Source organism: Coptis chinensis, chromosome 6 (genome assembly GCF_015680905.1).
Source record: "Coptis chinensis isolate HL-2020 chromosome 6, ASM1568090v1, whole genome shotgun sequence".
NCBI lineage: Eukaryota > Viridiplantae > Streptophyta > Magnoliopsida > Ranunculales > Ranunculaceae > Coptis > Coptis chinensis.
Window position 1 is genome coordinate 95,963,793 of NC_141461.1, and position 26,780 is coordinate 95,990,572.

The 26,780-nt window shown below is 35.5% G+C and overlaps 1 protein-coding gene, 2 long non-coding RNA genes and 1 pseudogene across 5 annotated transcripts in view; 1 reads left to right on the forward strand and 3 right to left on the reverse strand.

The window, feature by feature from the left end:
• Nucleotides 1–26,780, reverse strand: part of LOC147495739 (protein phosphatase 2C 57-like) — a 76,975-nt pseudogene that overhangs the window by 6,974 nt on the left and 43,221 nt on the right. Inside the window, exons 2-10 of the transcript XR_015197686.1 lie at nucleotides 7,255–7,372; nucleotides 6,768–6,896; nucleotides 6,493–6,595; nucleotides 6,271–6,376; nucleotides 5,305–5,402; nucleotides 5,116–5,169; nucleotides 4,888–5,004; nucleotides 4,683–4,737; nucleotides 4,506–4,538 (exon numbers count right to left, since the gene is read on the reverse strand). The product of XR_015197686.1 is annotated as a protein phosphatase 2C 57-like (transcript). The remainder of the gene's footprint in view (nucleotides 1–4,505; nucleotides 4,539–4,682; nucleotides 4,738–4,887; nucleotides 5,005–5,115; nucleotides 5,170–5,304; nucleotides 5,403–6,270; nucleotides 6,377–6,492; nucleotides 6,596–6,767; nucleotides 6,897–7,254; nucleotides 7,373–26,780) is intronic.
• On the reverse strand, nucleotides 1,134–1,923 carry LOC147495740 (uncharacterized). Its single transcript, XR_015197692.1, has 3 exons — nucleotides 1,763–1,923; nucleotides 1,432–1,512; nucleotides 1,134–1,315 (listed from the first exon to the last, which is right to left on the reverse strand). It is a non-coding gene; the product is annotated as an uncharacterized LOC147495740 (long non-coding RNA).
• LOC147495741 (midasin-like) lies at nucleotides 7,405–13,020 on the reverse strand. Its single transcript, XM_086564435.1, has 7 exons — nucleotides 11,734–13,020; nucleotides 11,514–11,649; nucleotides 11,363–11,419; nucleotides 11,093–11,269; nucleotides 10,872–10,997; nucleotides 9,377–10,777; nucleotides 7,405–7,469 (listed from the first exon to the last, which is right to left on the reverse strand). The coding sequence occupies exons 5-6, from the start codon at nucleotides 10,902–10,904 to the stop codon at nucleotides 10,052–10,054; spliced, it is 759 nt and encodes a 252-aa protein (XP_086420561.1). The 5' UTR covers nucleotides 10,905–10,997; nucleotides 11,093–11,269; nucleotides 11,363–11,419; nucleotides 11,514–11,649; nucleotides 11,734–13,020; the 3' UTR covers nucleotides 7,405–7,469; nucleotides 9,377–10,051.
• LOC147495742 (uncharacterized) lies at nucleotides 22,692–25,265 on the forward strand. Of its 2 annotated transcripts, none has more exons than XR_015199294.1 (4): nucleotides 22,692–22,798; nucleotides 22,900–23,076; nucleotides 23,731–23,841; nucleotides 24,470–25,265. It is a non-coding gene; the product is annotated as an uncharacterized LOC147495742 (long non-coding RNA). The 2 variants fall into 2 exon arrangements; XR_015199295.1 differs by having other exon boundaries at nucleotides 24,738–25,265.

The following is a 26,780-nucleotide window of genomic DNA, read 5'->3' on the forward strand; positions in this document are numbered from 1 at the left end:
CCCTTGACTAACCCTTCCATAACCCAATACTCAATCAACTCACTAGTGTCGATTTTATAATCTTCGGGGATACAATGCACAATATAAGAAACATACGGTGGTTTTCCTTAATTGATCGTGAACTGAATTTCGTGATTTGAATGACTTTCTCCTCCATGGCCATGTTCAAACTTGTAGATTCTCGCAGATCTGATAATGCAACTCGCCACTCATCAACATCACCAACATCTTTGCTTCTCATAGCTAGCCCAATTGTGATGATTGCAAGCGGCAAACCACAACATTCCTGCAACACTTCTTTTGCAATCTCTTCCACGTCGGGAACAAGCTTTATCACCGACATTTACCAAGAACAGTTCCCATGTTTTCATCCTTAGAAGCGGTTCAACTTTGACATCTTTTTCGGCACAACATCCCTCTGCACACTTCCAATGATCTAGTAGTTAATACTATCTTGCACCCATTGTATTTTGTAGGTTCGGGAACTCCAAGTACTCAAGTAAATCAAATGCCTCCCATATGTCGTCTAGGATAAGTACAAACTTTCCCTTTCTATGCAATGCATTTAGCAACAATGATGACCGCCTAGCTTCATCTTGTTCAGCAGAAAGATCCAATGTGACTTTCTTTGCAATCTGCTTTGAAGTTTTTGAGCATCAACATCTTTGGATACAGTAACCCACAAAACATTTTCAAAACGCGGCTTTGTTTCTTGCAAGAGCTGGTTATTGATTTTCTTCATAATGGTGGTTTTCCTACACCACCCATCCCATAGACACCAATTTTCTCAAACTCATCACCTACTATATATTCCCAAACCATCTTGAAGTTCTTCTCATCAGCAGTTTTACCAATCAGTCTTGTTGTTGGCATCTCCATTCCCAAAAAACGCCAAAGACTCTAATGCCTCATCTGAGAATCGACTAGCCGACCATCATTTAAGAGACCAACCATCACTTCGTCAATTCAAAATTTGCTTTAGCAATTTCAGTTTGAACAACAACTAGGCTTGAACAACAATTAGGTAAAACTTTACTTAGGCATCTGTTCCCACTTTGGCTTCCTTTGTCCACCACATCTGCCTTATTTATAACATTGTTGGCATTATTCAACCAGTTTTTGCTTCAACTTGTGCGCTTCTTTCCTTGTTCTACCTCTGCAATTCGCAATGTTTCTTCCACCTCCTTTACTCTGGCAATCAGATCTCCTTTTTTGTTTCTCAATGTTTGAATTTCTTCACTCAGACTTTTGACACCCAACTGATTAAGCGCACAAGTCAGTACGCTTCCAACTGCTGCTCCAACAACTTCCATACCTGTCATTACAACACGTTGGTTGTTAATTAAAGTGATGAGACATGATAGAGCTATTCCAGTAGGACATATGTAAAATACATAACATTAAGTAAATAGAGAATATGTATAATCTCACTTGTTTATTTGGGCAGTTGGTTGTTCTCTGAACCTCTAATAACAAGAACCAAAGGAAAACGTTCAAGTACGAACTGGATATCTGCACATTTAAAATCATGTAAAGGTGGAGAATTAGCAGCTAAAAATACAAATCAGTTTTAAGAGATAGTCATCATTGGACTTTATCAGTAGAATTGGTTAGCTCAGATTTCAAATAAGTGATGGATCAAGAGTTTAAGTTTGCAAAACAAATGTTTTAACCTTTAAATGAATGACAATTAAAAACAAGAGTAATAATCAAGTGTATAATAGCAACTAACAAGGAAGAAGAAAATTTGTAATAAACTGACCTTATATATAATATAATTGATCGAGTGATGTTAAGCTGAGCACTAGTCCAAGATCGACAAAGAAGTTATGGAAAACTCTCTCTACTGTTTGTGATGAAATGAAAAAAACCAACAACTCTGTTTCTTCCTACAGTCAATAAAGAGAGAATGTGTGAACCACAAATATCTTATATTATCTCTCCACTTTTCTTTCAAGTCTTCTTCCTTTGCACGTGGTGGTGGGACTGGGACTGGGACTGGGACTGGGGTCTTCCATTATTTGAATGCTATGTTTGATACTTTGGTAAGACCATGTACCTGGACTGTTGTTGACTTGCTTCCTACGTAACTTCTTTTGAATTTTTGATCATCCGATTTTCTGTTTTTGCCGACATAAAAATGCAAATTTCATTACAAATGTGATCAGTGGATTCATTAAATATTGTAAATAAAGTCTGGTGGTCGGAATTAACATCGGTTTAATGGTAAACTAAGTAGTAAAAAATAAAGAAGCCAACTCTGTTTCTTCACACTAGAGAAAAGAGAGTAGTTTGCTTAGCTTGCACGCAGCATTGATGTGCTTCCACGTCAAAAAAGGTTTACTACCACTAAGTAAAGCTTTGTCCCATATTCCCTTACCACTAACTAAAGCTAAAGCTAAACACACTTCCCTTTCTGCTACTTCTTTACCAGGAGAATATAAGCTACCCAGGTTGATTATTTTTTCGGTTTCTTCCATTTTGCAAAATATTTGACTTAGCTATGATTGTTATTTGCATTTTGTTAGTTAAAATAGTTAAGAGAATTTTGTTTTCTGATCATGTTGAACAATTTATTCCCAGGGGATGCCCAGTCTTGTGGAAGGGATGTAATTAACAAGCTGAGGGTAGGATTCAAGGTGGGATAGCACAAATAGCTAGAACCAATTTATACACTCTTTGATTCCTTTTTGCCTCACAACTTTGCCCAGAAAATCGAGTTTTTTGTGCTTCTGTTGTTCTGTTAGCCATTAGGTATCAAGCGCATAGGTATAATAACCGTATAAGAGAGAACAAATTGAAAATGCAGCATCACTCGTATCTTATCTGATTAATGAAAAAATTCATTAAGAAGTCACACAGCTGCAGAGATTGGTTGTACTGTTGTACCCTTGTTCTAATACAGAGTTTATCACCACAGAAAAGGATTGATAATTTTCTACTAATAGGCTCTCTGTAAGGGCGCAGGCACCTTTCAAAAGCGTCTAGATCCCTAGGCTTATATTGAGCACTGAATTTTGTGAATATAATTTGCATGTTATTAACATACATGCTCCACTTTTTGAAACTTTAAGCTAACGTATCAGCGGTTCTTAATCCTTTCTTCAACAAAATGATTTAACAACTAGCATAAAGAACAAGGTGTAATGAAGAGTTTGAGAAACATAGTTGATGAACAACCGTTTGTGGTCTCACAAGAATATGAGAAAGAGATGTATAACTAATCGTTGAGTTTATTTTTGGCGTATCATCTTCAACGACAATAAGTTTTGAGGCCCACATGTATTTACAAGTTATGAATGTGATACTCATATATATACACAGATTGCTGATAACTGTTGAAACTTATAAAGAAAGAAAATATGTCACCCATATTCCTAGTGAAACAATAGAAATAGTTGCAAAAGCTTGGCTTAGTTCCCATACAAAATTTTGTTGCTGAGGTGCCAAATTCTCCCAGTCTGTCCTCCTATATGCACCAGTATTTGCAGATTTAAGGAAGCAAAAGAGCATATCAAACACAATGACAGAAAGGATAATAAAAGAGCATATCAAACAAATAAAACATAGCATATATGTATCACATGTTGATTCCAAATCTTATAGGTCAAATTTGATATGATATGTCAAGAAGGACACATGCCTTACTATTAAAGCAGCAGAAAACAGAATTAACCTATGGCTTGTAAGGAAACAGCATTATTTTGCCCAACTTAAGTTCAAGTTCAAGGTTAAAGTAGCATGCCACCTACTTGTCGACAGTGATTGGTTTGTGAATCAGTGCTGGAATCTCACCTGAAGTAGCTCACTTCTTGTCAGTCGTAATCTATCTCTAAGAGTTAAAAGGGAACTAGCAAAGCCCCTCAAGTAAACATGGCAAAGAACTTCACCATTAGTAAACCTATAGCCATTGATACTGATTACAACAAATACGGGTATCCTTTACTTTCTTTACTGGCTCCAGCCTAGCATTGCATTAGATCTCATTAAAAGTTGACCCTGCATGAGTGCATGGGTACCGCTGAACTCAAACCAGTAGGTGAAGACGAGGGGGAGGATACTTCTGCAAACCGGGAAACATTTTGCCATGTCCCATGTTGCAGTTGCAGGCAGCTAGGTTTACAAACCTGAGAGGGTTATTTACCTCTTAAGCTATCACAGTTGAATATGTTCCACAAGAACAACAATTGAGTTGTGGTGACCTCGGTTTAATTACTCAGTAAAATAATGTAAATCCTGTCCTTCTCTGTTACTTCTCCATTTCAGAAAAGGACGCCTTAATTCGTTGTAAAACGAATTATAAATAAGGTGACCATAACAAGCGAGTGAAATTCTATAAATGCAATTGAGAAATGAGGACATACCCCAAATCGGCTATGATGATGCTAACATTATCTTGTGACATTTGATCCTGCAGAGTTTTATGATGTTGTAGTGAAACCGTCTAAGTAGAAATATCACTTGATATGTACAAAAGACAACTAATCATCAGGGATAAAAAGTACCAGAGCTGCATGTGCCAGAGCTTCACAAGCACGCTGAAAACAGAAGAAAGGAAAATAACCAGAAGAATGGAAATTGAGTAAGATTCAGCAGGATCTTGAATGTGATATAAGAATTTGAGATTTGGAGCATGTATTATGCATATCTGGATCCAATTGGACCACTATTTTAGAATGTACCTGAACATTTCCATGTTCTCGAAGTTGATTCCTGACAAATGTTACTGCATCCAAGCTGAAACATCAAAACAGGAAAAAAAAGTTGGTTAGTATTTGTTAGTTGGAGCTTCGAACCATTAACAAATGATAGACGAGGAATCCATTATGTTTTAGGTTGGGTTACTATGCCGAAAAGATAAAATAAGAATGAAGCCACCCAGCTAACCTGTTCACATAACCCCATAGGCCATCAGATGCTAACAATAAAAATTCAGCATCAGATGCAAGAGCTACTTGATAAATGTCTGGAGATGCTGTAACAAGATCTCCTTTGAACTGAACTCTATTACAATACAAAATGCATTAACAATCAATGGAGAAAATTCTAATCAGGAAGTTATGTATGTAACTGTAAACAATTAAATTAAAATGTAGCCTTAGTTATTAACAATACCGAGAAACAAATTTTGAGGTCCATCTTCCCACCTCAACTCCTTGCACCAGCATTCTTTTTAGAAAGAGAACACATGAGGCCCATCAGAATTCAAAAAAATTTAACGATCAAAGATAATCCAAAAACTTAAAAAAATCATGTGTAATCACTAAGATGAAAAGGGAAGAAAGGAAAGTACAAGACACGAACTCATTCTTCTTTGTCTTGAACTGCAACTTTGTCTTGAACTGCAAGTCACCGAAAGCATGGGAAACAGAGATATCTCCACATATTCTTCCATTCACAATCTATTTCAGTAGATAAGTACCATTACAAGGAGTGATAATTGGGATAAATCACTGAACAACAGATAACAAATCTCAGACTATTAATGAATCTAATCAGCTGAAATTAAAAAGCATAAGCTAGTAGCTATTGCTGTCAAACCATGAACTATTCAAACTGAACAGGATGTTTAGTGAAGTTCTTTCTACAAAGAGAACAACTCATTCAGGTAAAACTCCAAAGCATATTACTGTTTTCAGAGTAGAAAGTTTGAATTATGAAACTGTTACTCATTCTGTTTATATCCTTTGTTACATGTAGTGATTCACTATTAGCTTTCTACCAAAAGAACATCATAGGGAAGTAAAATGTCTGGTTTGAACTCCAATACAGGATGAGAGAGCTTCCATTGCCCTACAGCATCAGAATTTTTTATGGGGGAAGTGTAAGAAGGATCCCCTTAAAATATTAGAAAGGGTAAGAGACACGAAATATCATTTGGTGCATGCCACTGACTGGATGTGTCCTCTGTATATAGTGCATTACTTGTATTGATCTTATTTTAATTAAGCAGATAATTCCCCAATATATGAATAAGATCTGCAAAGTAGACGCTTGAATAACCCATCTTTTTTTTAGTAATATGTATTTCCGACTTGAAAGTACATGATAGTGTGATACAATAAGCTCTATGAAAATGAGCATCATTCATCATCTAAGTAGATTTCAAGCGGATAGGTGCCTTAAGCAATTAAGCATCAAAAATAAATAAGGTGCCTCAAAGTATGGGAGTCAATTGAGATGTCTAATCACATTTATGGAGGCGTCAGAATCACCAATGGAAACATATACATATAAAAGGTAAAATGAAATAGGAATGTAAAAACACACCCATCCACCTGCTTCTCTGATTCTCCTGATCTCTTGAAATAAGGTTGTTTCCATAAGGGCGATGAGGGTTGGTCAGTACTTCTGCTTTGCCAGAACGGGAGAGAACCTACATTATCGAGTCAATTAAGCATGAAGGAATTTATTGAAGGTACTTTTTAAACTTCATCAGTTTTTAAGGAAGTCATATATGTCTGTTAAGTATTGAGAAAGTAAGATTTGTACCACACTTGAGTCACCAACATGAGAAACAATTAGCATAACATTTCTAAGAAATATAGCTGTTGCTGTAGAACCAGATTCAGTTTGCTTCCCTGTCTCTTCAAGCCTTAGCAAAAAAGAGAGACCAAATAACAATAAATTTAACACAATAACATATATTTGGCAAATAAGTGTGCGTACCCTGGTGTGATTAAGGCCGTGCTTGGGAAAATAAATAGCAATGCTCGAAATTGGTCTTTTAAAAAACATTGGCAACTATCGAGAACTAATGCTCATACCAGTTCAATAACTCCGTATCGGCATTTATACAAGCCTCCTCCAATGCCTTCTTTACTACACTTGAATCTTTGCTACTTAGCAACATCCCATCTTGTAATGTTGGAACACATTCTTTATACAGCTCCTCCCTAATGCATATATAGAATCAGAAGATGCAAATAAAATCTAAAGCGGCTTATATGGTTTTGATCTTTCCTTCATGAAAAAAGAAGAAGCAGAGGGATATAAATTAAAATCCCACAATTCAACATGGGACTATCATTCTATCAAGAAACTGCTTATAAATTAATTTGGCTTATATTTACTGGTAAAATCTCGCTAAAATCACAAAAATCATAAATAGGCTTAAAACAAATAATGAGTATTTCTTTTTCCAAGCAACTTTTTTCTTCCCAAGATTGCTTAACAAACAGAATTATGCAGTTTCACTAATATGTTATCTATAATCTCAAAAGCATATACAGCTTAAGAAAGAATCTATGTAACCTGAGAAACTCGACAGATGAAAAACCAGCATGGCCATCAAAAACAGCAGCAAAAGAGAAGCCACCAATATCACCATCCGATCGAACAACAACATCGTCTTCCTTTTCTTCCCTTGCACCTTGTAACGAAAAAAATATTCTTGAGTTTTAGCCTACAGACACACAGCTACAAATTTGGTACCTCATGTTACTAATATTCTTGAGCATAGGCCACCACTACAATAAATCAGGGATCGAATACGATTAGACATTTAGACCAACATTTGGTTGGTAAAGTTTTTGAGACTTGTGGCAACAGACCCAGGTTAAAAACCTGCTAGGCTTGCTAGCACCACAATAGAAATCTCAAGTGTGAACTCATACCCGACTAAGAAAATAGAAACATCGAATGCCAATTCATACCCATCTATTAACACTCCTGATCACAAGGACTTTTATACCCCGTCATAATATGTTTTCCAATTAGAATCCAACTCAGATTCTGATTGAAAATCAAACAGATCCCTACCAACTTTTTCACTACACTCCACTTAAGACACCCCTACAGTGTTCCACTATTACTGAGACAGCAACTTGATTGTCACAAAGAAACTTACCATAGTTGAGAATGAGAATTAAGATGCATTTTTCTCTATGGATCCCTTTAAATCCCCTGGTCAGATGGGCTTCAACCCTTGTCTATTAAATCTTGATGGGACCTTATATCCATATTAAGGGAGATTTTCATCCAGCCTTCTCCCAATTGGACTTCAGTATGGCAAGTCGACATCATTCATAAAATTAACTCTTGCTATAGAACTGTGGAAGCCACCGACAGTCTTCCTACTATAGGCATGTCTAGTGTGTTTCTTGTCAAAAGCTTGACTGAAAATTGAACACCAAACATAACCTTATCATTTTTCTTTATGTTGTACCTTCTATCGCCTGAGAGGCTGAGACATTTGGATTGACATAAAATCAGTAATTTTTTGTTCTAAGGATGCTCTTATAGAATCAAAAATACTACTATACACAACAAATTGAGACATTTTTAAAAATCTCAGCCATTGCTATAAAAAAAATTATATTATTATCTTGTTTCCCCAAAATAAACAAACATTCCACTTCTTACTAATTGATAACAAAAAGATGTAATCCTTGTGCGTTTGCAATATATCTAGACTCTACACTCTAGACAAACACCACATCCCAATCCATTTGACTCTACACGCATATCATTATTTGTTTGTTTATTCTACATGAATATCATTATTTGATTCTACAAAAAAGTAATAGTAATTAAAATAACGTGACTATATATTTGTGTTAGACGCTTTGGAAGCGCTTTAGATATTAGATTTTTTTTAAGTAAGGCGCTTTGACGCTCACGCTCTAACACCTACTTTCGCTCGCGCTTTGCGCTTTGGTTGCTAAGCTATTTACCCACCCAAAAAAAAGTTGTAGTGACTAGCAGCCCCCCCTTACTGATAATCTTGGATCCGCCCCTGATAGCAAATCCAATTATGAATCGTGTTGAGATGTTTAGTTAGTCCCACATGGACCATTGAAAGCCTTACATAATATGAGGGGGCATGTTGAGATGTTTAATTTAGTCCTACATGGGACATTGAAAGCCTCGCATAACAATACATAAGATCCTGGGTCTCTCCACTCATCACCAATTGGTCTTGAGTTGGATGCTCCAAAGTTTAAAAAATCTAACACAAACAAATCAAACCGATCAACAACTTCCAATTAGTTTCCTTGGATACCAGTAGACCCTAATGAAACCCATAGGAACAGATTAAATGCAATCAATTGGATCAATACAAACAAGAAAGGCAAGAGGATAATTGTTTGTTGAAATAATTCCAATTTGCACTTGGTCTCTCACAGGCACAGTTACCATGTACCGACAATCGTAAGCTGGATGCTCTTAACAACATGTAAGCCATAGTATAACAAAACCAATTAGAAATAGATAGATCATATCACCATGAGGTTCTAAAAACAGCATTTATGCGGTAGAATTTTAGGCTTTTAGCAGTCATCGAGTTATACTTGATTAGACAGATCACTATATATCCTAAGAAAATGAACACTGGACAGCTAACTAACCAGCCAGAATTGAGTAAGAAACAGACCTGCTTGTACAGATCAGCCTCGACAAGTGGATTCAAGTGTTTCTCCAAAATATCTCGAACAACTGCCTTTTCGTTATCATCTCTTAACCTTTCAGCTAAGAGAAAATAACCATCTTTTGCCAGATCTTCTTTTGATATTCCAAGTTCCCGGAAACGATTAGCCCATCGAAATAAGTCCCGCGGAATTATAAAACCATGTTTTCCAGCAAAAGCTGCTCTGCCTATGCAACTGTAAATCTTTCATTACATCAACCATTTTTTTTTGCATATTTCGCCGGAATTTTACATCTCTTTTCCAAAATTGTGCATAACTCATCTTCTGGAATTTCATCGACATGGATCTCCACAAAACGATTGCAGAAAGCTCGGGAAAGAATTTTACGTCCCGCGTAGAATGTAGGGGGATTTTGGGTGGCAAAAAGCATAAAATCTGGATGAGCCTTGATTGTCTCGTGCAGCTCAGGTACAAAGAGCTCTCTGTTGTCGTCCAACAAGCGGTTTAGTGCTTCCAAAACATCTGATGGTGCGAGATTGAGCTCATCCAAGACTATCCAGCATCCACTCCGAACAGCCTTAACCAGTACACCTTCCTGAAAGACAAGCTTCCCGGTAGCATCAGTAACATATGAATATTCCTGCAGATCAGTGTGCTCATGATTATTAATGCGCACAAATTCATGACCAGTTAGCGTAGCCAGATAACGAACAAGACTTGTCTTCCCACAAATTCTGATTAGCTCCATCTTGCAGCCTCTCCTCAGATTCTCTCTTTGCAACTTTATAAAAATGCAGGATTTTCTTAACTAGCTCACCATTACGGCAGCTATCATCCAGAAACTGATTAATAAACAAAGTCAGGTCTTCATCATTTAGAATTTCATCAACAAAATATTCCGTAAATCTGCTCCTCACGGAGTACGGCAAGTCTCTCTTTCCAGCATCAGTTGCGGGATTCATACAACCAAACAAACGGAAAGCCGGATGACGTTCTATATAATCAACATCTCCTCGTTCAGTTAAACAAAGAGAGCCATTCTCTCCCTCCAGAACACCCATAATTCTTTGCAATGTTTCTGGTGGGGCCAAATTTACTTCATCAAGTAATATCCAATGACCATTTCTAAGGGCAGTTATGAAAGCTCCTTCAACAAATGAAAATGCCATGCAAGATGAGGCATTAATCTGTCGGTGGGCTAGATTGAGTTTATCAGTAAACCGTTCCCAAGCCTGAAAAACTTCTTCACTCAAAGGTCTCTTCCGCTTGCCAGCTCCAGCTATTTGCCTTTCACGCTGAGTAAGATCAAGAACTTTCTGAAGAGCCTTCTGTAGCGTCTCTAATATCGTTTTCCAGTTCTTGTCATTCCTATGTTTTCTCAAGTATTCGAGAATGCCAGGATTAACCTGAATAGAAAGACGAGGCAAGTACAAGAAGTTACTAATAAAAAATAATAGTAAAATAAGATTGAGATTTCAAAAACTTCCACATGGAGAATACCGTCTTAGAAAACGTCCTCGGAAACAGCTCCATGAACTCATTATAAAGAGGAATGCATATAAATCGGGGATCAGTGGGCTTAAGACCCCCTAATAAATCTTCAACGTCACTTTGTTGGCTTAAGTTCTGCAAGGCAAATAATATAAGCAATTGATGTTCGACACGTCATGTAATGAAGAAGGCATCTCAAAGCTACTGAAGTGAGTCGAGAGAGATTATACCAAGACAGTAAGTGGTTGACCAAGCCTTCTCGCCAAATTCTGTACAAGGGTAGTCTTCCCAGTACCAGTTTCACCAACCAAAAGAACAGGCTCATTGTGCTTAACAGAACATGCAATCTTCTCAAGAATATGTAATGAACTAGGAATATCTACAAAAGGTCTTGTTTGGTTATGTACCTGAGGGAAACATATAAAGATATTCAAACAGAAAAAGAATAAGAATAATCCAAGGAATCATGTTCAAATTCAAAGCTTAAATATAACACATACCACATTTCTACTCCAATTCAGGGTAATTCGACCAATCTGAAATCCAGATGGCAACTCCTACAGATTTAAAGAGGTAAAACCTAAAGTAATGAAGCAGAAAGATGAAGCAATAAACTCAAAAAAACAGAAAATCACGATATAGAGTATAGACCTGAACTGAAGGCTTATGGACGGGGATGTAAAGTTTCTATTTCTAAGGCCGATACTCCCCAGATTTTCGCAATTTCTTTCATTATGATCAACCGATTTACACAAGAAGCCGAGGAAGCTGCAAATATATCTACAGCCTGGACAACAAAAACCTACTCATTAGGGACAAAATAGCAAATATAAGTAGTTCTTTGTCGCAAAATGAGCCACAAGTATCCCACCTCAACATAAATGATTTTACGTTCGTGGCCAGACAAACTATGTCCCAGAAATCCACGATTTACATTTTCCAAAAACATATAAAAATGACAAGAAGAACACGGCTAAACCATGATCTTTGTCGTCAATTGATAGACTCTACATGATGCTTTCTAGAACAACGGTAACTGAGTAGCTACCTCAATGTGTTTAGTTGAATTCCATAAGACAAAGCCTAAGAAAGCAAGCTAATGCAAAAGCTAAAGGAAAAACTAGCTTGCGAACTGAGTACAATCTGATATAAGGTTTGCTAATGAGACAGGAAACCCTCAACGTAACCAGCTCGGACACATCCAAAACGTTCCCAAGTTGGTCTACAGCACTTGGCATATTAGTAGTACATCAACCATAGAAACCTTGCCTAGTAAAAGCCATAATCATCCGTTTTCTTGCTTCTTCCTCATCAGCATAAACTTGTTGGGACGGTAGATGCAATCAAAGCCAAAGATAATTAATCAGTAAGTAAAATTATTCATTTCTTCGTAATTAGAACAATTCCATTTAGAAATAAATGATTATAATCATAACATAATTATTAACCTTCCGAGGACTGACATAATATTCAAGGATTTCATCTTCTGTAGGATCGCTTTCAAGTGGTTTCATACGATTACCTCAATTTCGTTCTGGAAGTGGACTACACTTCCATTTTGGCTTGTTGGACTAGTTGTTGTTGTTGAAGAAGATCTAGGAAACTCATCAGTGGCGGGAAGAAAAAATAGCGAAACCAGACTTGGTAGACTTGAAAAACTAAGAGATCATTGTTAAGGTTCAGGTCGCCATCGCCATGTTTGTAAAAAATGATTAGAGAAAGGGAAAAGAAAAAGAAAAAAGAAAAACGCAAACCTTATATCTTTAAAACTACGCTGGTGTCCTTACTTGATGTGTTTGGTATAGACCGTTTTGTTATCTTAAACGGGGCAAATTTGGAAAGAAAAAAAGGACCGAAAATAAAGGATGCTCGGTCCGGTCCATATATTTTAGTGATGATAAAAAAAGAATCAGTGGAAAAAGAGATAAACCCGGGATGATGAAGCCCAAGTAGTAACAGAGCTTCCATAATCCTTACATCATTTTTATCACGGACCTTGGGGATGAAAAGTTTTAGTAATAATAATAATAGAGCAAGCCTCAGGGATCAATCAACATCGGGAAGAGGGATGGAGAAGAGAAAGATACAGAGGCAACTACTGCTCAGCACATCCACACCAATATGTCACCCCATCGATTCCACAAACCGGGTCAGTTGTAAATCAAGTGTCAAGTGTGAAGAGAGAGTTTTGGCAAGCAAGCTTTGAAAAGAATCAAAGAATCAAAGCTTGCTTTCAAACCCTGTGTGAAACAATGTTTGTTCGGTGGTGGATTCGTTCAACTGCTTTTTTATTATTCTTCCTATGTATTGCATGCTGGCAGTTACTAATTCCAATTTGTTTTATTTTGTGGCGGAACATCAATGGTTGGACTTTGTCTGTCATTTTACTGTTGGTCTAGTGGATACAAAACACAAAGGCTAAAAGCAGACAGCAAATTGGTTCGATTACGTGCCTGACACTTAATTAGGTGGCACTGGAGCTACCTTATACATGGTTATTGCTTGAAAGAACTTATCAAGACTGATTATAATTTCCCTGCTGGGAACGAAGCTGAATTTTGAGAACAATTTATCCAAATATAAAGAGAAACATTGAGGATACAATGTCAATACAATTGTTGCACATATATTCCGATGGAAATTAAGCTCTTTTGATATCAATTTCCTAGTATGTGTAACAGAATATCACCACTAATAAATGAGTTTCGTGTTCACTGGTATAGGATTCTACCTAATCCATGTATGAAGCAGCAGCAAACAGCCAAAATGTTAATACAAAAAAGGAGCTAATTCTTCCACACAACAGGTTGTTGGTGTCTAATGTACTTCTTGCGCCTGATATTCTCAACTCCTTCCATGTTGACTACTCAGAAGTGACTGGGAATACTCCGTCTACGCCTCCCTGTTCAATGTAAAATACTCAGAAGTGACTGGTGTGAAATTGTAAGAGTGTATTGGACTATTGGCCCTTTCACTTGGTGCCCCGTGTGAAGTGAAAATATTTGGATTTGAGTACTAGTGTGTTTAAGATCAGTCGTCATAAAAAAAAGTGAATTTTTTTTTGTTACTAAATTTGTTAAATTAATAATGGACCATTGTACATTGAACTTGTGAAATACAAAATTGGGACTGAACTGTATGATGTAAACTTTCCATTTACAAAACTCGTATAGAAGCCATTACAAAATTTTGACGTGTATATATATATTGTATTTGAGGATCCACTAGACCACTCAACAGCACAATCATTCTTCAGGATCTGACCTGTCACTTCAACATGCCTATATATAAGTTGAGGCCTTGAGCAGTTCGTTAAAAGAACTATGCTGCTTTGACAATAGGAATTGCTCTCAAAGAGACTGGAGAGCATCTAGTACTGTTTTTCTTTCAGGCATGCTTGGAATTGCTCCCTTAACTTGAACACAAAGAGATGCTGTAGCAGCTGCAATAACAGCACAGTAATTTTGTGAAAACACGATTAGATCAAAACAAAAGAATGAAACAGAACAGAAAAGCAGTGCAATACCAGCAAATCTCATGCATTCCTCTTTGGACTTGCCCTCTACTAGTGCAACAGCAAAAGCAGCAGTAAAAGTATCACCAGCACCAGTTGTATCAATAACTTCTGCGGCAGCAATGATGGGTTGCCTGATTGCTTCCTCTCCGCCTTCTATGAATAATTGTACTGGTGATGCATTCCTCTTTGGGTGATGTGTTGCTTGTTGGGGTTGTTAGTGACGAGGAAATTATTGCTAATAAAGGCCCTCCTGTTTTGTCCATGGAAGAGAGGTATACTCATTTTCATCTTTTACTGTTAGATTAGTTTCCCGTGTGCTTTTTTTTTATGACTGTATGTACATGCGGTTTGAACTGATTCGTGTAGGAAAATGAGATATATTTTTATTTCTATCAACTTTATGTACCTGCGTCTTAAAGGAAAGGTAGGTCTTTACCATATTTTAGCTTCTGATTGATGCTGACAAACACCAAATGGAGAATGAGCCCTGTGATAGGCTACTGTTTAGAAGAAACCCACAAAGTATGGTAGCCATCAATCACCTTAATCTGGACACCTCAAATAGGATGCCAAGGACAATTCTGTATTGCGTTCTAATAATTTGCGTTGCCATGATAAAACCAGTGCTATCCAGATATAGTTTTACCATAAATCTTAATCCATGCAATCGAAATATTGGGCATTTGACTATTTGAACAAAAAGAATGATTATTACTTGCTTGCGATCATTTGAACGGATTAAATTCAAACATGGTTCACCTGTTTGGTTTGTCTTGGTTCTTCTCTCATCACTTATGTGCTGCCTATGGTTTAATCATGGAACTGTTGGAAGTCATCCTTGTCTGTCTCAAATGATCACTTCTTCAACCCGTAGTCATTGGGCGGGTTGTCTTTCTATTGCTTGAAACACATTCCTAATTGAACAAAATGATAGAACTAGCAGAAATGGTTGAGACTCCATAGGGTTCTAACATATAGCCTATTTTTCAGGCTGGTTCTTGTTAAGGGGCTTAAGTGGGTGGATGAAGTTATTGCTAGTGCTCCTTATGAAATTACTGAACAGTTTATGGACAGGCTCTTCAATGAGCATAAGATTGACTATATCACACAGCTTGACTTATTTCACTGAAGCTTCGTGTTGGCATTCCGGTCAAATGTTCCAGTTCAGTTTCATTTGGGCTAAGTATATCGACAAAACAAAGTAATTGTACTGGGATTTCGCCCTCCATTCCCCAGCATCCATAATTACTTGAACACCTGCATCCCGTGCAGCCTGCAAGTACACACGATTAAGTACTAAATCAGAAATCTGTGCACTTATGACGACTTGCACTCGGTTCATGAAGATAAACGGAAGAACTGCTTCTTTTAATAGAAGTATAACCTTCTTCACACAACACGCAAACACCAACTGAGCATTTACCATTATATATATTCATTCTTAAAATGAGTTCCTTCATTGTTTTGTTTAAGATTACGCAGTGGTCAGAAAACGAGAAAATAATAGAAAGTGAAAAAATGCAGCACCGAGTGCAATGGAGAGTCTAGTTGGCCAGTCAAGAACTTTTCTTTTCGCAGCTTCACCTGGAAATAAAACGTGGTGACAATGCAGAAAGTAGAAATTAATAATCAAGTTACTGTCAAAGATTCTACGACCTTTTGATTACTTTAGTTCTTAGGCAAATCAGTGTCTAGCTTTTCAGGAATTTAGATTGAAAGGTACCATAGAGGCGATCTTGAAGAGATCCATTCGACATGAAGGGGTAGACAAGTATTTGTTGATCACTTTCAGAACAGTATCCAATAAGTGGAACCAAATTCTCATGCCACATAGCTGACAGAAGGTTTAGCTGTAATACAAATAAACAAACATGTCATATTCTTGAAGATAATAATGTAATAGACCCACTTGCTTGAATTCAACGATATGCACTTATGTAGCAGACAAATTAGAACTGTTGGGCCTGAATTCATGAAATTTTTCCTATATTCACTAAAAACTTCGTAAGAATAAAAGAGATATGTTCTTCTGGTTCTCAAAAAAAAACAAATGTTCTTCCGGTCAAGTAGTGATAAACTTAACCATAATAAGATCAAAGATAGACTATCAGCTGTGAATATGTTTATGATATGATGACAAGATGTCAAAACATGGCTAGCAATCATAGAATTTTTGAATCTACATAAGGGAACTAATTGGAAAGACATACCACAGTCATCAGTTATAACCAAATCAGAAGCTAAAAACCAAAAGAAGAAAAAAAACCTCTAGGTTTAACTTTTGCATGGCATCAAAGCTTAGTCGGAGGATTTATAGCAAAAATACAAGATAAGAATAAACATTTTTCTCGTAATTTGGCAAAGTGGTGAAATAACTCAACACCATTTGAAATGGGCTGAAATTGGTGTCCCACAGACATGGGTAAATTACATTACTGTGTTTACATTCAGTTTCTTCAAAAGAACGTTTCAATCAAATTTTTGGTGTGACATCGAGTACCGCCGAACATGGTAGTCCTATTCTGACGAAAATTCTAATTCACGCCGTTATTTTTACCAAACAGACTATGAGAATGTAATACCCACGAAAATCAGTTAATGTGAGAACTCCCAGGGTTGTCAGAATAAGCAAAGCCACGTACATTTAATTTGACTAACTAATTCTTCTTCATCACAAAAATAAAAAAAACACTAATAAACCCAAAAAACAATACTCATCCACAGATTTCATTAATAAATTTTGCAATAATACATTGATGGAGTAACATAGTTTTGAACTTTATGGCGTGCTCCTAATTACCTTTCTATTATTGAAAAAAAGAACAAAAATATTTTTGGTAACTAATAAAATCTTTAACTAATTGATATTAAAATTAAGTGTAGATATCTAAAGCACACAACTTCCTTTACTTTTAAGGTCCCGTTTTATTAATTATGTTTACATAAGAATTAACTCTTTAGGTTTCGTCTGTTTGTTGTTGTTATTTTATTTTTTTTCGTTTTATTAATTACTAGGTAAGACATGGATACGACGTGATTTTAAGGACACGCAAAGAAAGCATTAAATAATATAATTATGGTAATATGTGGGTTAATGATATATCTTTAAATATATGATTGGATAGAGTTTTGCAGAAGGGTGGGTCAAACTAAAAAGGTGGGTCAAACTAATTACTTGTACAGAGACGACTCACTCTGTAATTGAGCATGAAATGCGCTAAGTATAGAATATGATTGGCTGGTTAGTAGTTTAGTTAGAATCTAAGGCGCCTCAGTGGAGGAACTAAATGCCTTTGTATTATTGTTGGGAAGCTAAGGGGCTTCAGTAGAGGAAGTACTTGCCTTAATTATTGTACTTAAGGATGTTGATTGTATTATTCGTTGGATGTTAAGGCGCCTCGGTGGAGGAACTAACTGCCTCATTTAGTGTGTAAATATATGTATAAGTATATATTGTATTTTAGAGCTACTCACACCAGCATTTTTATAATGCTGACCCGATTTGCATGTTTGCTTATCGAGTGTGTTCATTAAATGAACATAGTTGATAAGTCTTGACAGGTTTAGTGTTGAAGAAGGTTAGTTGCTGCTTGTGGTTTGCGTTAGCGTCGCATTTCAAAATAGGTTTGTTTTCCCTTGAGGTGATATAGATTTTCAGTTGAGACAATGTTATTTGTATTTTCATTTGTAGTTTTAAATAAAGAGTTATTGAAAAGAGATTTGTAACCTAATCTTATTTGTGAATTTTTGTAATGAAGAGAACTTTTGTTTAAGTTAAAATTTTTATTGGTTTATAATTATCCACATATTTAAACTGTTTATGGGTTTTTGGAAGTTGAGAATGCATTACACCTCGAAAATTGAAGAGTCGGGAACAAATATTGTTTTTCCGAATTATGTCGAAATTCGAGGTGTGACAGATGCCCAGGGTGCGTATTGGCTTATAAACCGAGAATTTGTCTTCACTTGAAGTAAGATCTTTATCGGCAACCTTATCAGTTGCTTTGGAAAGATTATCCATTATGCAAATAAACCATTAATTATATGATGATTAGAGAAATTAAAGAACGCATTTAAATGACCCAAACAAATTATCACTAAGGATGTAATAAGGAATGTGAATGAATTGATTGGTATAACGCTTTTGATAACCAATTTATTGTATGTACTTGAGTTGAGGATGGATGATTGTATTAATTTTTTTGTTTATGAAACGATATTTATATTTTTTTTTAATAAGAAACATGAAGTTGAGTATTGGGTTTGACATTGTAATTCGTTAGAAATATCATTCTGCATGCATTACAATATAAGAGAAATAATGTTAGATATTAAAATAGGGGTACACACATTTAAAGGGAAACCGTAGGAAAGAAAGAGTAAACCCCACGACATCAATTAGTTACTGATCTCGTTTAAAAACATGTTTGCCAATAAAGAACAAATGTGGTAGTGTCGATGGTGGACTTTAGCAATCGAATGAACATACAACAACGTTACGAACAAAACAAAGAAATAAAAGAGAACAATGCTTGTTTAAGCAACATTACGCACCTTAATGGATCAGCGGTTATATGTGCAAACTGATTCTTAAGTGTTAAATTTGTTGTCGTTCCTCTGAAAGGCAATTTTTAATAGGCATAAAGCATGTTCTAATTACAAACATAAAATATATAAAAAAAATAATAATTATGAAAACATATCAAGAAGCGAGTTTTTACTTTGTTGATCTGCAAAATGCCCAAAAATACTACAAAACATATGTAATAAACTGATTAGATGGTATGGAACTGTAAAAAAACAACTACATTGCATATTTGGTGTAAATCGATCTTGGATTTAATTTTTCTCAACATCTATGCGAAAAATGTAAATAGGTTAAGATAACACACAAACTGTAATCCCCTAAACGAATTGATCCCAATAAGATCGATTTATACACAAAAATAACTGAGTGAAACAAAAAATAATACCGAAATTGTAAAAAAGAATCACCTGACAAATAAAGTCTTAACTAACCTTTGCAGAATCCTTTCATTGAAGAATCACTAAAATTTATTTTCCAAATCCCTATTGAGGAGATTTATTAGTAGATAACGGTAACTTGTTGAGTAAAAAAAAAATCCCTCGTCAGTAATTGGGTTACCATAAAAGTTAGAAAGATGATTGATACCTGATGGGAAGAGAGAATATCATGTCTCTCTCTCTCTATCTCTTTGATGAAATGAATGAAACAGTCTTCTCAGCTTCGTAGCCATGGTTTTGCATTGGTGTTGTTGGAGGTCGTGTGAAACGGGGGGAAAATAGATTAAGATAAAACTATCGGCTCCTTTACTATTTTTCTTATTTTTCCCTTTTTTTATTAAGACCCAATATTTAAACCGGCACGTGGAGAAATTTAATTGTATTGAATATATCACCTAATTTTTTTTTATGTGAGAGCACTTATTCTCCAGAGAATAAGAAGTTGAAGGGTTGAGAACTACAGCACTTATTATTATCTTTAAAAATAATGTAATGTTTCCATGTTCTACTTTGTATTTTTGACCCTTTATTACAACCGTTGCATTTCACAAATTAAACTGAATTGTTATGAATTATTTTATGTATTTATTCCACTTTTAATTGGCATTTTTACATATTAATATATGTGCTTTAAAAGTATACTCAAAGATTGGGTTCGCATGTTGGGACCTCAATGTTATCTAAGGCTGACCAAATGTATCTTTGGATAAATGGGCGAACCAATCTAATGGTGGTGGGCACTACATACCCGAGACAGTTTGACAAATTTACAATTTCTGGCACGATGCAAAGAGTAATAGATTTGTTTGGAGATCTCGGGAATGACGCTCGGTTCAATGGTGTGTCGTATACATACATAGATGAGCGAGGCACCACCCAGGTTTTGACTCAAATTTTGCATTCTTGGGTGAAAACATACGTGTGACGTGTGACATTTTGCGTACCTTGTTCATATGTAGACCATACTCCATAGAACAGAGGTGTTCTGTTTTGAGATATATGTAGACCATACTCAATAGAACATAGGTTTTCTGTTTTGAGAGATCAAAAGTGAACTTGAGAATCAAGTCACTAGACCGAGAAGAAATCTAGCTAAGAAGTCAACCCGTTTGATGAGTTGAAAAAAAAAAAAAAAAAAAAAAACAAAAAACAAAAAATAAATAAATAAAAATAATATATATATATATATATATATATATATATATATATATATATATATATATATATATATATATATATATATATATATATATCCAATCAAACACAAATCCTTGTGAAATCTCGACCACCCTTTGTCTTCCCACACTGAAAGATTAATTCCGCCTTCCCATAAATATATGGTAAATTATGGGCATATTTATTACTCATATATGAATTATTAGAATATGAAAATTTGTGCCTCTTAGAAAGATTGTACAATAGGGAATCAATAACCACAAAATATGTTATCATGATCCATTAAAAGCATAACTGGTTGTAGAAGCGCATAACAAAATATGTTATCATGATCCACAAAATATGTTATCATGGAGAGGTTTTTCATATGAAATTATATCAAAATCTCAACTAACATTTTACAATGGTTATACATCATGTCATAACAAACTTCAATGTGAAACATTTATTAAAAGCCACTCTCATATGGAACCATTTATTATCTTTGCGAGACTATCAAGCTTTGATATTACTCCTTCATTGATGAGACTGAGAACCCTGAGCCCAATCGAAATCAATAAAATTAAAATACCCAAAGGGAAAAACTTTGAAATTGATGCAATGCTGCTGATTCATACATAAATAAGATAAATGCGAAATGGAAACAACATCTATGACAAGTTTAACTTTATAACCCACAATAATCCAACAATGGTGAATTATGAATTAAGAAATAAAGAATTTATAGCTATTGACAATAATCCAAGATTAATTAATAAGTTCTACACATCAGCCATGCCATTGATCAACATCGACAGTCATCTAGGCGTACAACAAATTCAAATCAAGCTCTCATACTCCAATTGAATAATGGTTGAACAATGGAAAAATGATGATTAAAGTTGTTTGGCTCCCTGAAATTAAGACCGGCCATAAAAAAAAAATGGTGTTTGCTTTATCTACTGAACTGGATCTAATTGATTTAAGCTTTCAACAACAAGCCTCTCACAAAATGCTGAAACAAGGAATTGAACAATGGTAGTTTCCAACGTTGTCTAGAAATTTCTATAAAAGCAGGAAAACAAAAATTAAAATAAAAAGGAAAATTTGAATCACCAGAATGTCGACTTCCTCTAATGATTTACAATCACCAAATGCCACCTGCTTCCCCAAAGAACCTAAAACTACGAAATCGATGAGAATAAATATCTTAAAATAACTATACAATAATAATTTCTTTTGTATTTGTAGGAATAGAGTTGATGAGAGTAGAGACAAACCTGCTTGCCGAATTTTCTATAGATTAATTGAGATTAGAGAATAATCTTGGTGAGAGAGACTGTTTCTTTTATTCATATGTTTTCTTTTTATTATCAGGGCTTGGAAGGAGAAGAATGCTCATTCACTTATTTTTCATTTATTCAGTTACTAATTAGCGAATTTATGGAAATTTTATTACATGAGAATGCGGTCTTTCAAAAGTGCTCCACCATTTTTGTGGGTGCCAAATGGTTTTGGAACGCGCAATGGTTTTTATTTTTATTAATGTTTGAGTAAATGCGCGTGATTATAAGGGAAATTTAAACACAATTGTTCTCGGTTATTTTTGGGAATTCTAGGAAGCTGCCAAATTCTTACATTAGTTTTCCTTATGTTAAGGGCAGTTATTAGAATTTAAAGTTAGTTTACGCATGTAGTATTAAAAAAAAAAAACTCTATGAATAACCCCATTAAATGTGTATTAAATTTGATTTAAAGCTCAAAATAGCCAAATATGAGAGATGAACCGTTGCTGTTTTTTCCCCTCTCATTAAAAAGATCTACACAAATTCCTACGCACATTTAATTCAGATCCTCACGCAATCCCGACCACCCATTGTTTATCCATTTTGTTTTGTTATAATAGACATGCATCCACGGGTCATAAAGCTAGGCAGTCTAGTGCATAGTGTGGGAATCTTACTATGTGAACAAAACAGATTCTCCATGGGTATCAACTTGTAATAGGTATCACCCATTAGTATCATGGAAACAAAATGCCGTGTATAGTGTTACTATACAAAATTAATCCATTTTGATTAAACTATACAAAATTAATCCATTTTGTATGGATCACATATTTGCTAGGTGCCGTATTAATCAATAAACAAAATTACACCACGGACCACATGCCGTGTATAGTGTTACAAAATGCCCATTTAGCTCCAAGGAGATATGCTAGGATTTGATACTAAATGCCGTACGCAATCTTACCTAGGCTTACTATGCAATAGGTCTAGCATTGGGATATGTCGTAGGCATTGGGATATGATTTGTTTGATTGTTGTTGGGGATTTTCAGGTTTCAAGTTGAAGTTAGATGGCCCATTGAATGCGTTTCAACTGTTTTCGAAACCAGCTTATTCAGTTGAGAATAGGAGTGGAAGCATTGAGTCAAGCACATCTAATGCGAATTCTGTTGTTTCTGAGACGACTCCAGCTTATGCTTCTGAGATCAGAATTGATATTAGTGCTTCAGGTATACAAACTTCTATATCTACGAAGATCCACACCGAACAACACTTCACAAGTAGAATAGCAACTGTATGGGCCAAATTAATTATGTCGAATTGAGAGTTAGATTATGAAATTGTGGATAACGATTTATTGAAACAACAAGATTGGAGACGTGAATCCCAAAATGGGCATTGTGTCTTTTACTTGGTTGGATTATTTAATAGTCTCGCTGTTGAGAATATTGCTGGTATGAAATTTGTGGTTACTTTGTGATGCTTGCCAGAGGGTATTATTATTTACCCAAACTGTCACTGTTATCTGTTTTTTTTTTTTTTTTTTCTAATGAAAGAAAAAGTAAAGGTGTATAAAGTACTTGCATCCCATTGTGTTAGAGTAGTACCGAGCATTAATTCTCATTTGTGTTTGCATTGATCACCATTTAGCTTTGAAGCCAAATTGTCTTCCAGTCATTCCCATGGGCATCTAGCATCTGGATAGTCACACAAAATATGTTTAAGAGCATATGTAGTATCACACCTTTTGTAACACTTAGATGCCAGAATCCTCTCTTTTGTGGCTGCAAAATTTCCATGTTGTACTTGCAATTTTTGGACATCCATGCACGAAAATATTCTCTCTTTTCTTATTACTAATTACAATTGTACATCTGTTGTAGGTTTTCAAACGGGATATGAGGGAACTGGAAGAGTTCCTCTCCAAATTGAACCCTATGGCTAATGAAGAATTTGTTCCTCCTTCCCTCGCAAACAACAACCCATGCATCTAAGTATGAGTTGACTCCAAATTTATCTCCTTCGTTATGCAAAAACATAAGTGGCCAATTTTTTATTTTTTATTTTTTATTTTTTTTATTTTTTTTTTATTTATTTTTTTTATGTAGAATGGGAGAATATAAGATCACGTGTACATTCTTACTACAAATAAGAATGTACGCGTCAACATGCTACCCGATATTGCAATAAAGAGATAAATAAAGCATATTTGTATTGTTGTATCATGGTAAGCAATGGTATGTTTTTGCGAACATGACAATTGCTATATTCAGTAGTTGATTTCTAACTTAATACATAGTTACACAATAGGTTTTAAGAGTTTGAAAAAAAAAATTATTTTTACTGCTGAAGTATGTCTACTTCATAATTAGTATCAATTCCCAGTGCAAGCCAATTAAAATGAAATCACCTCCTTGCTCATATCGAGCAACTAATCAGGTCATGCGCTTATGAATTTTTTTGTTTTTCTTAGACATGGTCGTAGTGATTCTCTTCACCCTAGCTTTTTCAGTGTAGTCTCCTTTAGCTCTTTCATTTTTGATACTCAAATGCTTATTATAAGTAGTCCCCTCTTATTTAATTAAGGCGTATGTATAACAAGTTATTGTAAATCATGGTCAGGTCTGAAGCAAAGCCGGTTAACAATTGAAGAGGAGGAAATGGACTTAAGCCTTCATCACTCATTAGGAAACAAGTTAGCAAAACTTTATGCATTTTCAAATAGTGAGAATGGTACCTCAAGATAAATTTTGTGATCAATGCTATAACCCATCTTATGTATAATATAAGGACAACCGCTCATACCTCAAGAATATAATGTCTAATATAAGGACAAAATTGTTTTTTCAAGAATGTATCATGATGTTCCAAGTTTTGAACGATTGATCAGGTGGTCTTAGATAGCACAACAGTTGCCTAGAAGAACTAATAATGAGATGAAGAACTGCTGGGATTCATATTTGAAGAAGAATGTAATGATTCTTGAAGGATTGCAAGCTCAATCTCTCAATCCTCCAAACATCTCGATCAGCTTCCTGACCATGTTAAACGCCCAAGTGGATAGTGGGTACTGGGTACACCCTTTTATTTTATCATATCAGAGTGGCAGGTAAGAGGTGCTTTGGTGTATTGGTGAATAGTTTGTGTGGGTTAGAGACTGTGTATGCTAGCTGGCCTATACACAAATGTAACTAGAAACCGGTGGATGACATGCTTATCTGTTCTTGAATGGTGGCATTGGTGCAGATGGTGGAAATAGTGCAGGAACACTTGGTGGGCCAATCCATCCTGATGTACATGTAAAGTGTTAAGACAGTTATACTTTGTTTAATTCTCAATCCACATATAATTTTGTGTAGTAATGAAGATGATATACTATGTTCGACCCTATTTGTAAATCTTTTTCACAACCAAGATATTTTGAATTGTATATACATATTAGTTTGAGAAGGATTATAGATCATTCTTTTGAGCAAATAGTAACATCTATAATAGAAGGCAGAGTTTTGAAGCTCACAAGCAAACTTGCTAGAAGGGGACAGGGAGATGAAACCAAACCTTTTGAAGGATCTATGCCCCGGAATGTCACCTCTGCGTGTTCCTGACAAAGAGCACAATTACCACAACACCAACGCACGCAACAATCACCACAAGGTTCAACTGGTAGGTTGAATTTCATTCGCAGTTTTCCGCAATAAACGGCTCCATAAAGACAATGACATTGACACAGCATCAGGAGTCCATACATGACAACAGAGAAAAGGGGGAGGGGGCATGAGATTGTAGTATACACCATTTATTGTTCACAATATAATGTACTCTTTGCATTTTATTGATTTGCTAACAAGTCTGTCCTTCATCTAGCATTTCTGCAATTTGGCCGAAGGATGGCAGACACCATGTAATGAAGCCTGCAATATGGAATGAGCTAATTAGTGAACTTCTCCAAAACATCCAGTCAGCGAAAACAATATACTTAAAAGGGGGGAGGGGGTTGTTTTTGTTCCTTAATTATTTACCTATCTATAGAGCCAGTTTTAAAGAGATAGTGTCAACTCTACACACCAGTATGAGTGGCGGGTAGAAGAAATCTAAGCTACATGCCACACTGTGTGGCGGCTAGAATTTGTTTTTTTTTTAAAAAAATTTCCCACACGCCTTTGACAATGGCGGTTGGAGAGTTTTAAAAAAAAATCTTTCCAAAACTAAACCAACATATTTAGCGTTACTTTTGTCATAGTAACGTTGACGTATGAAAGTATTTTGTTCTTTTGGAATTTCGTCACCCCATTTATATATCTGATGGTTAACCTCTATGATGTCGAATGTTTGTTAATAATTTGATTTTTGTTTGATTTACAAATTCACAATCTTTGACAGCTTTTGATTGAAGAGTTTTATGTTTGGTAGCTAACTAAAATTGAGGATTCACTTCTATGATTTCTAGGTTCATAAGTTCAAGATTATCATTAATATTGGTCGTACGCATACTCAAGATGCAATACTCTTACTCTTGGTTCAGTTACTACTCTACGCAAGTAAGCATAGTTTTTTGTTTGCAGTGTGAACATATTTTATTTATTAGTATTCTTGGAGATTGTATATGATAAGATATTGGTGTCTCCTCAAGCCATAACTTCATTTTTGTAAGAAACTGATAATAAAATTGTTTCCGGGTAAACTATGGAATTGCCAGTGTCAATGTGTCATGTTGTACTCTACCCCGGATGGTTAGAAACTCAATTTAAATATTTTGAGCTTTTTTTTTCTCTCCCCTTGCAGTGGCAGGGAATGCATGGCATCTTTGAGTTAAGGTATGCACAATATCAATTCCTCATTGTCAATTGCTTATGGTTTGATATTGTAGTGGATTGGAATTTGAATTGTTAGAGGTTCAAAATGTCCTTTTGGCATTTAGTCTACCACCCATGCT